The sequence below is a fragment of the Sesamum indicum genome, linkage group LG10 (genome assembly GCF_026168435.1).
Source record: "Sesamum indicum cultivar Baizhima isolate 11 linkage group LG10, ASM2616843v1, whole genome shotgun sequence".
NCBI classification, from domain to species: Eukaryota; Viridiplantae; Streptophyta; class Magnoliopsida; order Lamiales; family Pedaliaceae; genus Sesamum; species Sesamum indicum.
This window is the reverse complement of record NC_142666.1, coordinates 60,085-74,811: the sequence shown is the minus strand read 5'-3', so window position 1 is coordinate 74,811 and position 14,727 is coordinate 60,085. Positions and strand designations below refer to the sequence as shown.

General features: G+C 44.2%; 1 protein-coding gene across 1 annotated transcript; it reads right to left on the bottom strand.

Annotated features, from left to right (window-relative positions):
* Positions 1-2,106: 2,106 nt before the first annotated feature.
* LOC105173044 (uncharacterized) lies at positions 2,107-4,794 on the bottom strand. The gene has a single exon (XM_088885887.1). It carries the CDS (start codon positions 4,792-4,794, stop codon positions 2,107-2,109), a length of 2,688 nt encoding a protein of 895 aa, XP_088742013.1.
* Between the last annotated feature and the right edge of the window lie 9,933 nt (positions 4,795-14,727).

The following is a 14,727-nucleotide window of genomic DNA, read 5'->3' as shown; positions in this document are numbered from 1 at the left end:
ATGTAGAACGGTTGAGTGGCCGAAGTGCGCGTCACGGGGGCCTAGTGTGCGGGCAGCCCGTGACATTCTCCCCCACCTGAGATAGCGACGTCCCCGGCGCTACGGAAGCATTATACGCTTCGACAAGGGGTAGAAACGCCTTTAGGTTCGTCACTCGCTCCCAAGTGTTCTCCTCGCTGCTGCATCCCCTCCATTTCACCAAGTACTCTGTGTGGTCTTTCTTCGCGGTACTCGTCACTCGGTGATCTAGGATCGCTTCAGCCACCTTCTTCTTCGTCTTCTTCAATTCGAGTTGTGGGCGGCTGGGTTGATTGCGGGTATCGTCTTCCCTGTCTGCTGAATACTTCTTCAATTGGCTGACATGGAAGACGTTGTGGATCTTCCACCACGGCGGCAGCTCCACCTTGTATGCTACCGTCCCAATACGCCTAAGGACCGGTAAAGGACCAACATATTTCTGCATCAACCGAGGATCTCTCCCCCTTGATGACTTTGACAATCTCGGATCCGGGACCTTCACCAGCACCAGGTCTCCCGCATTGAACTCAACGAAGCGGCGATTCTGATCTGCATACTTCTTCATCCGCTTCTGAGCTGTCTCCAGGCAACTTTTAGCGATATCAACATTCTGCTTCCACTCTTGGGAGAAACTTCGAGCAAGAGGGGATCTCACACTTTGTGGGATGTCCAGAGTGTGAGGAAGGAGCGGCTGCTGCCCAGTGACGATTTCAAAAGCGCTCTTGTTAGTCGAAGAGCTCTTTTGAGCATTGAAACACAGCTGAGCGACATCCAGGAGCTTCACCCAATCCTTCTGCGTACCTCGCACAAAGTGCCGAAGGTAGTCCTCCAACATAGAATTAAAGCGTTCTGTCTGACCATCGGACTGTGGATGATAGCTCGAGCTCATGGAAAGTGTGGACCCGAGGAGTTTGAACAACTCGGTCCAGAAGACGCCAGTGAAACGGGAGTCACGATCACTGACAATATCTTTTGGCAGTCCCCAATGTTTGACGATGTGTTTGAAGAAGAGATGAGCCGTCCCTTCTGCTGTAACGTGTTTGGGTGCTGCGATGAATGTAGCATATTTTGACAAACGATCTACCACGACGATAATAGAGCCTAAGTCCCCGACTTTAGGCAATCCAGAGATATAGTCCATGGAGACGCTCTCCCATGGACGCTTTGGGATGGGAAGTGGTTGCAGCAAACCAGCCTTCTTCTGATGGTCTGCCTTGTCTTGCTGACAAATCAAGCAAGTGCGGACATACGTCTCGACATCATCCCGCAGTTGTGGCCAATAGTAGGCCCTCCGCACCAAGGCAAACGTGCGCTCCTGTCCTTGGTGTCCCGCCCAAAGTGTGTCGTGGCATTCGGAAAGAAGTGATTTCCGTAGGTCCCCGCCTCTCGGAATATATACGCGGTTTCCCTTGGTCATCAACAATCCATCCTCGATCCAAAAGTGTCGAGCCTTGCCCTGCTCGACAAGCCGAATCAGGCCTTGCGCTGCGGGATCCCTCGGTAGTAACTCTCGCACCTGATCCTTCACAGAGATAGCAGCCGCGCTAGAGGAGAGCGCTGCTATCGACTCCAAGTTCGCCAAGTCCGCCCTGCGGCTCAAGGCGTCAGCTGCGTGGTTGCTGGAGCCGGCCCGGTACTCCAACACGAAGTGAAACTCTGACAACAACTCCTGCCAACGTGCCTGCCTACTGGTCAGCTTCGGCTGCGACATGAAATGACTCACTGCAGTGTTATCCGTCCTGACCACGAAGGGAGAGCCTAACAAATAGTGTCGCCATAGTCGAACGCAATGAACTACGGCCAACAACTCCTTCTCGTGCACTGAATAACGTCGTTTAGCATCCTTCAACTTTCTGCTCTCAAAGGCAACTGGATGGCCATCTTGCATCAGAACTCCTCCTAAAGCAAAGTCTGAAGCGTCTGTCTCCACCAAGAATGGCTTTGACATATCTGGTAAGGCCAACACAGGATCTGTCACCATCGCTCTCTTCAAATCATCGAAGGCTACTTGGCATTGGGGTGTCCAATTCCAAGTCTCTGTCTTCTTTAGTAAGTCTGTCAAAGGCCGTGCGATCGTGGAGTAGTCCTTCACGAAACGCCGATAATCGCCAAGCCAAGAAATGAGCGCAAGTCATGAACATCGCTCGGCGGTCTCCACTCCTCGATAGCCTGTACTTTCTTGGGATCCATCCGAATGCGTCCTCTCTCCACGATATGTCCCAAGAAACTGATAGTCTCCCGAGCAAACGAGCACTTCGACACCTTCACGTACAGCTCGTGCTCGCGGAGTCTCGTCAGAACCTGCCGCAAATGGTCCTTGTGCTCGGCTAAGGTTCTGCTGTATATCACAATGTCGTCCAGGTACACCACCACAAACTCATCAAGAAAACCGTGAAGTACCTGGTTCATCAAGGTGCTGAAGGTTGCGGGAGCGTTAGTCAGGCCGAAAGGCATGACAAGAAACTCGAAAGCTCCGTACCTCGTGACAACTGTCGTCTTCGCCTCATCACCCTCCTTGACTCGGACCTGCCAATAGCCTGACCTCAAGTCTATCTTCGTGAAGTAGTTCGCTCCACTCAAACGGTCGAAGCAGTCTGCCACCAACGGTATCGGGTACTTGTTCTTCACAGTGATCTTGTTCAGTGCCCGATAGTCACAACACAGGCGTAGGGAGCCGTCGGCCTTCTTCTGAAATAGGACCGGCGCTCCATACGGCGACTTCGCGGGTTTGATGATTCCGCTCTCCAACATATCCTTCAACTGCTTCCTAAGCTCCACAAGCTCAGGTTGTGACATTCTGTACGGTGCCCTGGCGGGCGGCCTCGTGCCAGGCACCAACTCAATCTCGTGATCCACTGCCCTCTTCGGCGGTAGCTTCCGAGGCAGCTCGTCTGGCATCACGTCTTCAAACTCCATCAACAGTTTCTTAATGCCGCCCGGGATGGGCCCTGACACCTCTTCCATTTCATCAAGGCAAAGAGTGCACAAGTAGGATGGTTCGTTCCGCTTGCGCCCCTTCTCAAACTGCATGGCCGACAAATTCCTCTCTCCAGTACGTCCGGCCAAGGTAGGGATGACACACGGTTTCGCTCCCATCATCATCAGCGAGTCGACATGGGGTAGAACAGCTGTGCGTGTATCCCGTAGAAATTCAAGCCCAAGGATAAGCTTGAAATCGTCCATTACCACAACCGAAAGATTGGTCTTTCCTTCATAAGCACCAACCTTAATCTGCACAGACTTGGCTACACCGGCAATGGGTTGTGCAGCCGAGTTGATCGCCTTCACACGCCCAACTCCCTTCTCCAGCACGAGCCCGAGTCTCGCCACTTCGGCGCTCGCAAGGTAGTTGTGAGAGGCTCCAGTGTCGATCATGGCTCGAATCGGCTTGCCATGAATCTTCACATCAACGAACATCAACCCTTTCTTTCGAGGAATCCGGGGCTGGACTTCTTCTTCTTTCTGTTCCGGCTGTTCCACAGTAAGAGCCGGGACAGTCTTTTTCGCAAGGGGTGGCACAACTTTCTTCGCCGCCACCATAGAGACTGTGTTGCACCATTGGGATACTGCCCCCAAATTGTCCTCATCCTCCTCCGTGCCATTCTCACCACCTGCCTCTGCTTGTGGCTCCACACTCCTTGAGGATGACGCATTGTCGGCAAAGGTCGTTGCCAATGCATTCAACACCCGTCTCTTCGGGCAGTCGCGATACCCATGCGGACCATCGCAGAAGAAACACCCTCTCCTCCTCTCGAGTGCTCCCTGTCTGTTCTCCTGGGGCCTGTTCCTGTCTGAACCGCCCTGTGAGCCATTCTGAGCGTGGGGTTTCTGGTCTCCCCCACCTCTGTTGAAGATATTCCTGAACGATTTCATCCCATTCGACTTATTCTGTGCAGGACCAGACGTCGCCTGCCTATCCTTCCGAGTCTTTTGGTTGAAATCTGCCAGGCGCTCGGCCGCTATAATAGCCGAACTCAAATCAGTCACTCGTTGCCTCTGCAACTCGTTTCTCGCCCACTGTTTCAAGCCTTCCATGAAAGTGAACAGCTTGTCTGCCTCCGACATGTCTCGGATGTTCAGCATCAACGCTGAGAAAGCTTTGACATATTCCCGCACGGAACCTGTATGTTCAAGCTTTCGCAATGCCCTCCTGGCATTGTACTCCACATTCTCGGGGAAGAACTGCTCTCTGATCGCCTCCCGTAGAAGAGCCCACGTGTCGAGCTGTATTTGATGAGCCTGGATTTTCGCAAACTTGGTCCGCCACCACAGCTTTGCGTCACCAGTCAGGTACATGGTCGCAGTCGCAACCTTCCTTGCCTCGTCCCGCACGTCTGCCGCAAGGAAGTACTGCTCCATGTCGAAGAGGAAGTTCTCGACCTCCTTCGCATCACGCTCACCGCTATAGGCCTTCGGTTCTGGTATTCGAAGCCTAGCACCGGGGTCGTGAGCAACCATAGGCGTGCTACCCACTGCACGCTGGAGCAACCCAATCTGAATGGCCATTTGCTCCATGTCACGCCGCATATCGGCAATGCTGTCGTTTCCGAATACGCCAGCCATCTCCTGAATCACCTGCCGACATTCGTCCAACTCCGAATTCAGCACCGTGATCTCAGATTCCAGGGAAGAGACCTTCGTCTCCAATTCCACCAACCGGGAGTGTCCGTCCTCCGGGTTCTCAGCTCTCTCGCTGGATGAAGCTGCGGCATGTCGCGGGCTTTCCGGATCTTGCCCCGATGCCTTCGCAGCAGTAGCGGTGCGCCTCGGCCCCATCGTGGCACGAGGCTCTGATACCACCTCTCACGAGGCGCCTATCACACAGCGCGTCGTGTGGCTAGTAGTCCGCTGACTACGTCCGCCAATACCTCCGCTCGGCACAAATGCAGCGCGCCGAATATATCAGAGTCGGGAGGAACAAATCACAAAACAGTAAATTGCGCACGCGGATTCAGAAAACCAAATTGCATTGAACTGAAAATGCGTATACAATGATCAACGATGCTAGAGCAAGGGGTTCGCCTTGAGGGGGACTCCAACACGTCACTAAACCAAGCTTCTTGAACTCATTCCCCCCTATAATAGACTTAAAAAAATAAATCCTATCGCCTACACTAGACACTAGGAAAGCTGAAATTTGCAACTCAAGAGGCGTAACGTTCCCTTGAGGAATCTAAACAACATAAAGCAAATAACAAAGCAGTAACAAAGCAATAAAAGGCCTACACCTAAGACTCTAACACAGTTGGGTGTCCGTCGTCTGTCGATGAAGGCTGAGTGGTCGGCCATGTAGAACGGTTGAGTGGCCGAAGTGCGCGTCACGGGGGCCTAGTGTGCGGGCAGCCCGTGACACCTCGTCACATCAAAAATCTTCGGCCGTGCCCCCAACCGGAGTGCTCCCCTCGGAGGCTCCATCCCAAGAACCGATGATCCAGCTGACACAGGAAGCCTTGCTAGCCTTGATACGAGACGCGTCTACACGAGCTGCGGCTCAAGCCGTGGCCCAATTTGTGGCGCAACAACCAGTGAACCCGCCCCCTCCTTCCCCTCGTAGAAGTCGAGAACTATCCTCGGCTCCCGAGGAGTAGGAGCAGAGGCGAGAGGAAGTAAATAGTCGGATTTCCAGACCCAAAGTTGCACAAACTCAAGATCGAAATCTCCATAATCGAGAATCTTTCGCCCCCCCCCCACCAACTTGGGGAGCCGAGGATTCCCACTTGCCGTTGGGTGTGGCACCTCCAAGATGGAGCCCATTTGCCTCCAACATTCGGGCAGAGGCGCTCCCAGCTGGTCTCAAGGTGTCGAATCTGTCGGAGTATGATGGAACGGGAGACCCACAAGAACACTTAGACAAATTTTACGCCAAGATTGATTGGTACGATCTAAGTGACGCCGCTTACTGCAAGGTCTTCCGCACTACGCTGTCAAAACGCGCATTAGCCTGGTTCAACCAACTGCCCGCTGGAACTATTTCTAGCCTTGAGCAATTGGTTCAACGTTTCTTGCACCACTTCTCCATGAACAAAAAGGTCCCAAAGACGGCGGCATATCTATTTACTATCCGTCAGAGGGAAGGCGAGACTCTGAGAGATTTCATGCAAAGGTTCGTAGATGCAGTACATGAGGTTCCTCATGTTAACCAAGAGTTGTTAGCTAGTATTGTCCAACAGAATCTACAACCGGGAAGATTCAAAGAGTCTATAGCAGGCAAGCCCCCTAGCGCTATGGAAGATTTACTCGTGCGCTCCCAGAAATACATCCGGATTGAGGAGTCTAATGCTTTGGATCCTTCCCTTAGCGGCAAAAGGAAGGGTCGAGAAGAGGAAAAAGAGCCGAAAAAGAAAGAGGACGCAAGCATGTGCCTCCGGCGGGGTTTGCTCACTATACCCCCTTGAATGCTCCCAGGGGGGAGATATTAATGGTGGCGGAACAGCAAAGGCTAATCAGTCAATGGCCGACAAAGATGATAGATAACCCTAAGAGACTCAAATCCGACAAATATTGTCGTTTTCACCGAGACAGGGGACACACGACGGAGGAATGCCATCACCTGAAGAATGAGATAGAAAAATTGATCCAGCGGGGACACTTAAAGGAGTATGTCAACCACTATGCACAAGGACGCAATTTTGACTGTGGGCCGAATGTGCAAACTCCTCGTGACGATAACTATCCCACCGCAGGAGTCATCCTGTGACCTCAAAACGATCAACAAGCCATGAAGGAGGAGCTCAAAGTTCACGTAGCGGAAAAAAAATATTTTTGGCTAGTCACTTGTAATAGGAGAAAACTCGAGTAGTAGCTCGACATATCCTTCTCCCCTTTTGATTTTCCCTAACACTTTGTATTTCGGAGTTTAAGTAATGAAGTTGGTTTTCTTGTAGTAGTCCCAACAAACGAGACGAATTTAGGCGTAGAGATCCTTGAAGTTTCACGAGGACCCTAGAGGCAAAAATCGTCATTGTCATATAGACAAAAGTCGCTATTGCCCCGGGACCCCCTAAACGGAACTTTCATTGAGATCCTCGCCAATAATGTCGCCCCGGAAACTTCACATCCCTTTGAAGTTGGTAAAAGACCGACTCCGGGACATGAAGTATCCTTTGAGGCAACATCCCCTTATCAAATCCTTGAGGCAATGTCCCCACATAAATATGTTGGACTCGCAAAGTTTTGCCCCCCCTTCCGAAATTGGTAAAAATCTAACTCCAGGGCATGAGCAAAAACATCCCTTGAGGCAACATTCGACGAATATAAGTCGTATGAGAACAAAACAACAACTGAGTAAGTGTAGCGACTACATTTACGAATATAGAATACTATCAAGTCACCTCCTAAGATTTTCAACCTAATGGATGATGAAAAAATCACCCCAAGAGGCAACGTCTTCAGAAAAGAAAAAAATACGTCGCTTCACTTCCTCCAAAGTCTTGGGGGGCTCCATCACCACTTGTAAGAATTATTTATGGGGAGTCTCTCTTGAAAATGATGTCGAAATTCTCAAGACAAATGAAAAAATTTAGCGGATGAGATGAATAAATTCTGAATGATTCCTACTAATAGAAAATGAGAGCAAGTATTGTTAAAAAATATTTGATGGTGTAGTGGTAGGAGTTCCTACTCACCACCCTTTTAACCTGGGTTTAAAACCCAGGTGACGCAAAAATTAGCACCTCCTCACAACACTTGAAAACTCAAGCTAAGCTTGAGGAGGGCTCGAATTACATCGCCTGGTGCGCCGCACTCCACCTGGTGCACCAGCTCGGGGCACGAGCGGGGCTCGGGGTGCACCACCTGGTGCACACCGCCGGCCTCCAGCTCGAGCTGGAGGTGCGCGCGCCTACTGCCTCGCCATCCCCAGCTCGAGGCACTGCCTCGAGCTGGGCTCGAGGTGACCTCCTGGTGCACCCCGGCCGCGCCAGCCCCAGCCTCGAGCTGGGTTCGAGGTGCACCCCCTGGTGCACCCTACGACCGAGGTGCATCCACTCCCATGTGTTAACTCAATTCAGAAAAATATTTACTCTCGCACAAAATATTCTACCAGAAAGTTCATATTCCGTCCGAGAGTGGGGGGCTGTATGATATACATTAGTAAAAAAATATATAAAATTATAAGGGTAAAAGAGTAATTGGATATATAGAAGGCACATCATAAGTACATAAAACCTATCACACCATATAATTTCCAACACCCCTATAAATACTAATTTTTTAATCCAAGGTCACTATTCATTGACAAGACCCCTCATTCTTGAGAAGAACACATTTTGCGGAAATTATATTTCACCTGGTGTAAAATTCCGTCGTGGTAAAATCCCGACTTATTCCCTAGCAAAAAAACCTCGACCACATCAAAGAAGAAAGAAACTTCATTTGAAAGAAGCTGAAGAAAATCAGTTTTGTAGACACAGCTTACAGCAACAATGAGAGCTGGTAAAATTTAAATACACAACCGGAAAAATACCTAACTCACCTAACTAACTAATCACGACTGAAACTAAAAAGTAAAAAAAAAAAGTGTTACGATTTCAAGCAAAGAAGAAAAAGGAAGAAACACAAGTGTTGTTGCTGCTACTGTTCTTCTTCTTCTCTGTTTTAGCTCTGCAACTGTTCTTCTTGAGCTGAAACTTTGACAACTTTATCACCCCCCCCACCTCCGCAAGTTGGGCTTGGACTCAATACAACCAAGTCTAATTTGGAAAGCAAATGAACAAAGGAAGCAGCTGACAACAACTTTGTAAAGACATCTGCAACTTGCTTTTTATAAACAACAAATGTTGGCTGAATTAGACCTTCTTTGTACTTATTTCTAACAATGTGAAGGCAAATTATATTTTTGGTTGTATAAGTAGACCTCTTTCTAACTTTGGTCCCATACTCAGGCCAATTCACACATTGAGTCTCATATGTGGCTTTTTTTTCTAATTTGAGGACCAACGAGGGATTTCCGGCAATTTCATAACGCCAGCTGCTATTTCCGTCAGTAGCTGTTAAGTATGTGGAGGGAAAATGTAGCAACTTGGTGGGAAAAGCTATTACACCTTCTTCCTACTATTTAAGGTGGATTTCTTCATTTCTCTCTTGCATTTAGTAGAAAAAATATATTGCCAAAAGTTTATATTTACTCTTTTCAGATGTCCTCATATATATAGCCTTGAAGGAAAACAGCGCAACAACTAACAGTACAAAATTGTAAACACAAATCCGACAAAAGACTAGTATATTTAACAACCACACAGCCGAAAGTCCCGTCTTCAGATGTCACAACTGACCCACCTAATGAACATAACGGCATAGCTCAAAGTCCGATGTGCCTAGTCAATGTGACCTATCTCCTGAAAAGTACGTGGTATTGAATAAGCTGCCTACTCAGGAAGTATAGCTAATCAGTTTATATATATACACACAGGCAGTAAGTCAGTACAATGCAATCACATCCACTAACAAATATTCGTCATATAACAATAGCAGATGTTAGGAATAATACATGCCCACAATGTAAATCAGTCCGCGATATGATATTTGACGTTATCATTTATTTTCAAATGGCCCTACTTACTCTTATTAGAGTACATAAGTCAATAGTTTTGTCGGTCATCATCATCTCAGTCAATGTCATATCATATACAGCACATGATACCCGTTGTATGTGATATCCCCACACCATCTGTCCCAGTGTGTAGCAATATCAATATAGAACATCACAACAAATATGGTATCCCCACACCACCTTAGTGTGTAGCTAACAACACAGAATATTCCCTGCTACCAGAAATATCCCGGGACCCTAAAATGTAAGGTTCATCAATGCCATGAACGTCGCTGGTGCATTTGTTAACCCAAATGGCATCACCAAAAACTCATAGTGACCATAACGAGTATGAAAAGTTGTTTTTGGTATGTTTTTCTCTATTATCCTCAACTAGTCTAATAAGTCATCAATCCTCGGCAACTGATATTTATTCTTCACTATTACCTTATTCAATTGGCGGTAATCGATGCACAACCTCATACTACCTTCTTTCTTCTTCACAAATAGCACCGGTGTTCCCCATAAGTACTTGGCATGATAATCCCTTTCCCTAATAATTTTTCTATTTGCTTTTTAAGCTCTTGTAATTCCACTGAGGCCATTTTGTACGGTGCAATAGAAATAACTCGTAGGAGAGTTTATATGACAAAATCTACTTCTCTATGCGGTGGCAAACCTAATAGTCATCAGGGAATACTTCAGGGAAGTCTCTCACTACCGGGATTTCCTCGGATATGGGATAACCCTCTCGGTATCTCACATGACTAGATACGCCTCACAACTTTCTAGCATCAATCGTCTTGCCTCTAGGGCTGATATTACACAAACTGGCATTACTTGACGATTCCCCACAAATACTACTTTCGATTCGCCGGAATATTCGATCATCACTTCCTTTTTATAACAGTCAACTATTGCTATATATTGTGCTAGCCAATCCATCTCCAAAATCACATCAAACTCCTTCAAATCCATCACTAAAAGATCCACGAGTAAATTTACATCTCTAATTCTCACTAAGCTCTCCTTCCTAACACTATTCATTACCACACCCTCTCTCATGGGCAAATAAATGATCAAATTATTCCCAAAGGATTATTCTTACCAAGTATTTTAGATGCAAGTTCTGATGAAATGTATGAATGCGTAGAGCTAGGATCAATGAAAACATAAGCCTTAACGTCAAATAATAAAATTGTACCTGATATCACATCATTCGATGATGGAGTTTACTCTTTGATCATATTATATATTCTTGAGTGGCTTGTGCTCTTGAACCCCTCATACTCCCACCAATAGTATGGTTACCATATCTATTATTAGTGCCTCTACCCCTGCATCTGCCTCTACCTCTCTCAACTCTTCTGCCACTACTTTCAATACTGCTTTAGCTCTGGGTCCATTAGTTACACTTCCACCAACACCTATAGTCTAACTAGGACAATTCTTGGCTATATGTTCCCTACCTCCACATTGATAATAGGTTCTGGTTATATCATCTCGTCTCCAACGTAGTCCCAAATGTTGTCTTCCACAAGTAGAATAACTCGGAGTGAAAATTGGTCCCCAACTATTAACTCTATCAGCTCCCGTACCCGGTTCAATATAAAGCGTAGTAAATGAGCTGTGTTAGAACGAACATCTACTAGTCTGCCCAATACTTCATCGATAAACAAGACCACCACACGAAAAGTTCGCACTCCCACATAAAATGAATGGCAGGTTCCCCTCTTGGTCAACCTACTTAATTCCCCTATTGTGTACGCTGATTTTCTCTTCTCTTCCCCCTTCTTCTTGTATTCAACTATTGCTTCTTCCATACGGACTGCTGATTAAACAAGAATTTTAAAATTTATAATTTTGACTGCGAAGCCTTTTTTAATCTCTGGTCGTAGCCCCTACTCAAAACGGTAACAACGATCCTCCTGTCGCTACTGCTTTTTGTGCATACTTGACTATTGCAGCAAAACGAAGTTCATATTCTACCACTGTCTGATCATCTCCTTGCACTATATTTAGAAACTTCATCCTCTTCTTATCTCGGTACATCTTGGGTCTTTATTTATCATCAAACTCTTTTTAAAATTAAACCCAAGTTATCTCTCTTAGTTCATATTCTCTCTTCACTGACCTTCGCGAAATCAATGCATTCCCCATGAACAAAGAAACAACATACTTAAGTTGATTCTCTGGAGTATAATTTACTAAGTTCATCACATTTTTTACTTTTATCCACCACCTCTCAACAATCCTTGGGACTAGAATACCCTCAAATTCTGTAGCTCCCATCTTTCTAATTCTTTTATAATTGCGATGAATTGTAGGAACTACTGGTGCTGGCGCTGGAGTGGGTGTTCGTGCTTGTGAAAGTAATTGTGTTTCGGCCTGAAAGGTCATCTGAAGTATCTGTGCATACTCTGGTGGTAGTCCAGCCACTGGAGCACCACCAGGAGGAATCGGGGAATCAGCACCAAGACCCTCTCAACCTACCTCCACCCCACCTACACTTGCAGGTGCCACTAAGCCCTCTACGGATTCCGCTAACTCTTCCCTACTAGCTATTGGGTCAGCACGTGCACCTTGGCAACCATTCTACATCAAAGAATTCAATCATTAAACTCACCTCACAATCAACCTATCACCCTAGAAATGTAGACCTGCTCTGGTACCACCCAATATAGCACCCCTTATTTCACTATATTTAATTATCACCATTCACCTTCTTCTTAATTACAACTCACAATATAAGCAATTTCTTTTCGACCCGTAAAATAAATTCTATTTTATCAATATAATATATAAATATCACAAGAGATAATAGATATCGCCAAAAGTTTATATTTACTCTCTCCAGATGTCCTCATATATATAACCTCAAAGGAAAACAACGAAACAACCAATAATACAAAATTCTAAATGCAAACCTAGCAAAAGACTAGTATATTTAATAACCACATAACCAAAAGTTCCGGATTCAGATGTCACGACTAACTCACCTAATAAGAACAACGAAGTCATGCGATGTGGCTAATCAGTGTGACATATCTCCTGAAAAGTACATGGTAAGAAATGGGTTGTCTACTCAATAAGTATAGCTAACCAGTCTCTCTATATATATATACATAGACAACAAGTCACGTATAATGCAATCACATCAACTAACAAATATTCTTCATGTAGCAACATCAGATGTAAGAAATAATATATGACTACAACTGAATCAGTTCACGACATAGTATTTGATGTTATCATTTATTTTTTAAGGGGCCTATTTACTCTAATTAGAGTACATCACTCAATTATTTTTCCGGCCATCATCATATCAGTCAATATCATATCATATACAACATATGATACCTGTTGTATGCAATATCCCAACACTATCTATCCCATTGTGTAGCAATATCAACACAAGACATCACAGTAAATATGACATCCCCACGCCACCTTAGTGTGTCGCTAATAGCACAAAATATTCCCTACTACACGAAATACTCCGGTACTCTACGTGTCATGGTACCTAGCTTAACTCATTTATTTTTTATATCACATCACCATCAATCATGTGACGCCCCAAAAATAATAATATATAATTGGGGGATTAATTGATAATTTTTTATAAAATTTAGTTAATTAGTAAATAAATTATGGATCATAATTGAAATATAATAACACTTGAATGAATTAAATTGGAGTTCGTTATAATATTTTGGGACAATTATATTAATTAAGAAATAAAGAAGGACGTAATGGGTATTTTGAGAAAATTTTAATTAAATTAATAAAATAATAATAATATTATATATATATAAATAATATGTATATATATATAAGTAGAGAGAGAAAATTGAGAGTGGAGGTGGGGCCCAACTCCCACCGCCTCACTCCCTCTTTTCCTTTTTTTTTTATTTATTCTAGTTTGTTTGTTCTCAATATACACACACAAACATATGCACATACAACACACAGCAAATTGCAATTTTGTGGCGGGAGAAGAAAAACAAACAGAGGTAAGAAAATTGCTATTTTAATTTTTATTAATTTATATAATTATATTATTTAATTAGTTCATTTATTAAAAGTTGATTATATTAAGCGATGTACTATTTAATCGGAATATTTTACGGGTTTGGCTATTTAAAATAGTGTCTAATTAAATATAGAATCGGATATAAAAATGATATCATTGGTCAATTAGATTATTAAATTTATTAGATTCGAATGTTGCTGTAGCAAATTTATATAATTCCATCGGAATTATTAACCAAATACGCAATTCTATGTATTTATATTTAATTAAATTGTATAATAGCGGGAAATTGATAGAAAATTCATAGAAATATTTTGAAAATTATATTTAATAAATGGTATGTTAATAAAGAGGAAAAACGAAGATTTGTACTTCGATAGAAGTGGAATATTAAAGAATTAGTAGAAATTGTACGACTAATATTTAATATTGTATTTAAAAGAAATTACAATATTCTCGATATATTAATGGTGTGTGGTATAACTCATTATACGATACGGGGGTGAGGTGAAAGGGCTGACAATTAGCGATTGAGTAGAAAGAAACGTTGTAAGGTTGAGGTAAGTAAATAATTAGTATTATCTATATATGTTCCATTTATTTGTGATATTACTGTTATATAAATTTGTGGTTCATGCTGATGTTGGTTTATCTGAAAATATATGAGTGGTGAATGATTTAATTTGATTGACGATATTGTGTACGTGGAATGCGAAGACACGTTGAAATATCATGTTTGTCGTATGTTATGTTGTGGGTATCTGAAAATGAGAATATAATGATATTTTATTTTACGTTACTAGTTGCTTACAAGAATGGTGATATGTGGAAATGAGGGAGTGGTGGAAATTGAATATAATTGTGGCGTGAATACCCCTTGATGTGTTGAAAAGCCTATAAGGCGAAATGAAATGAAAAGAGCTTTGATGCGATATGAGAAAGAAATGAAATGAAAAGAGTTTTGATGCGATATGAAAAAGATGTGATGTGAAAAGAGCTATGATGCGAAATAAAAGAGCTATGATGCGAATTGAAAGAGCTATGATGCGAATTGAAAGAGTTATGATGCGAATTGAAAGAGCTATGATGCGAAATGTGATTGATGAGCCGGCTGTCAAGGGGATTCACTTAAATTTATATGACGGTG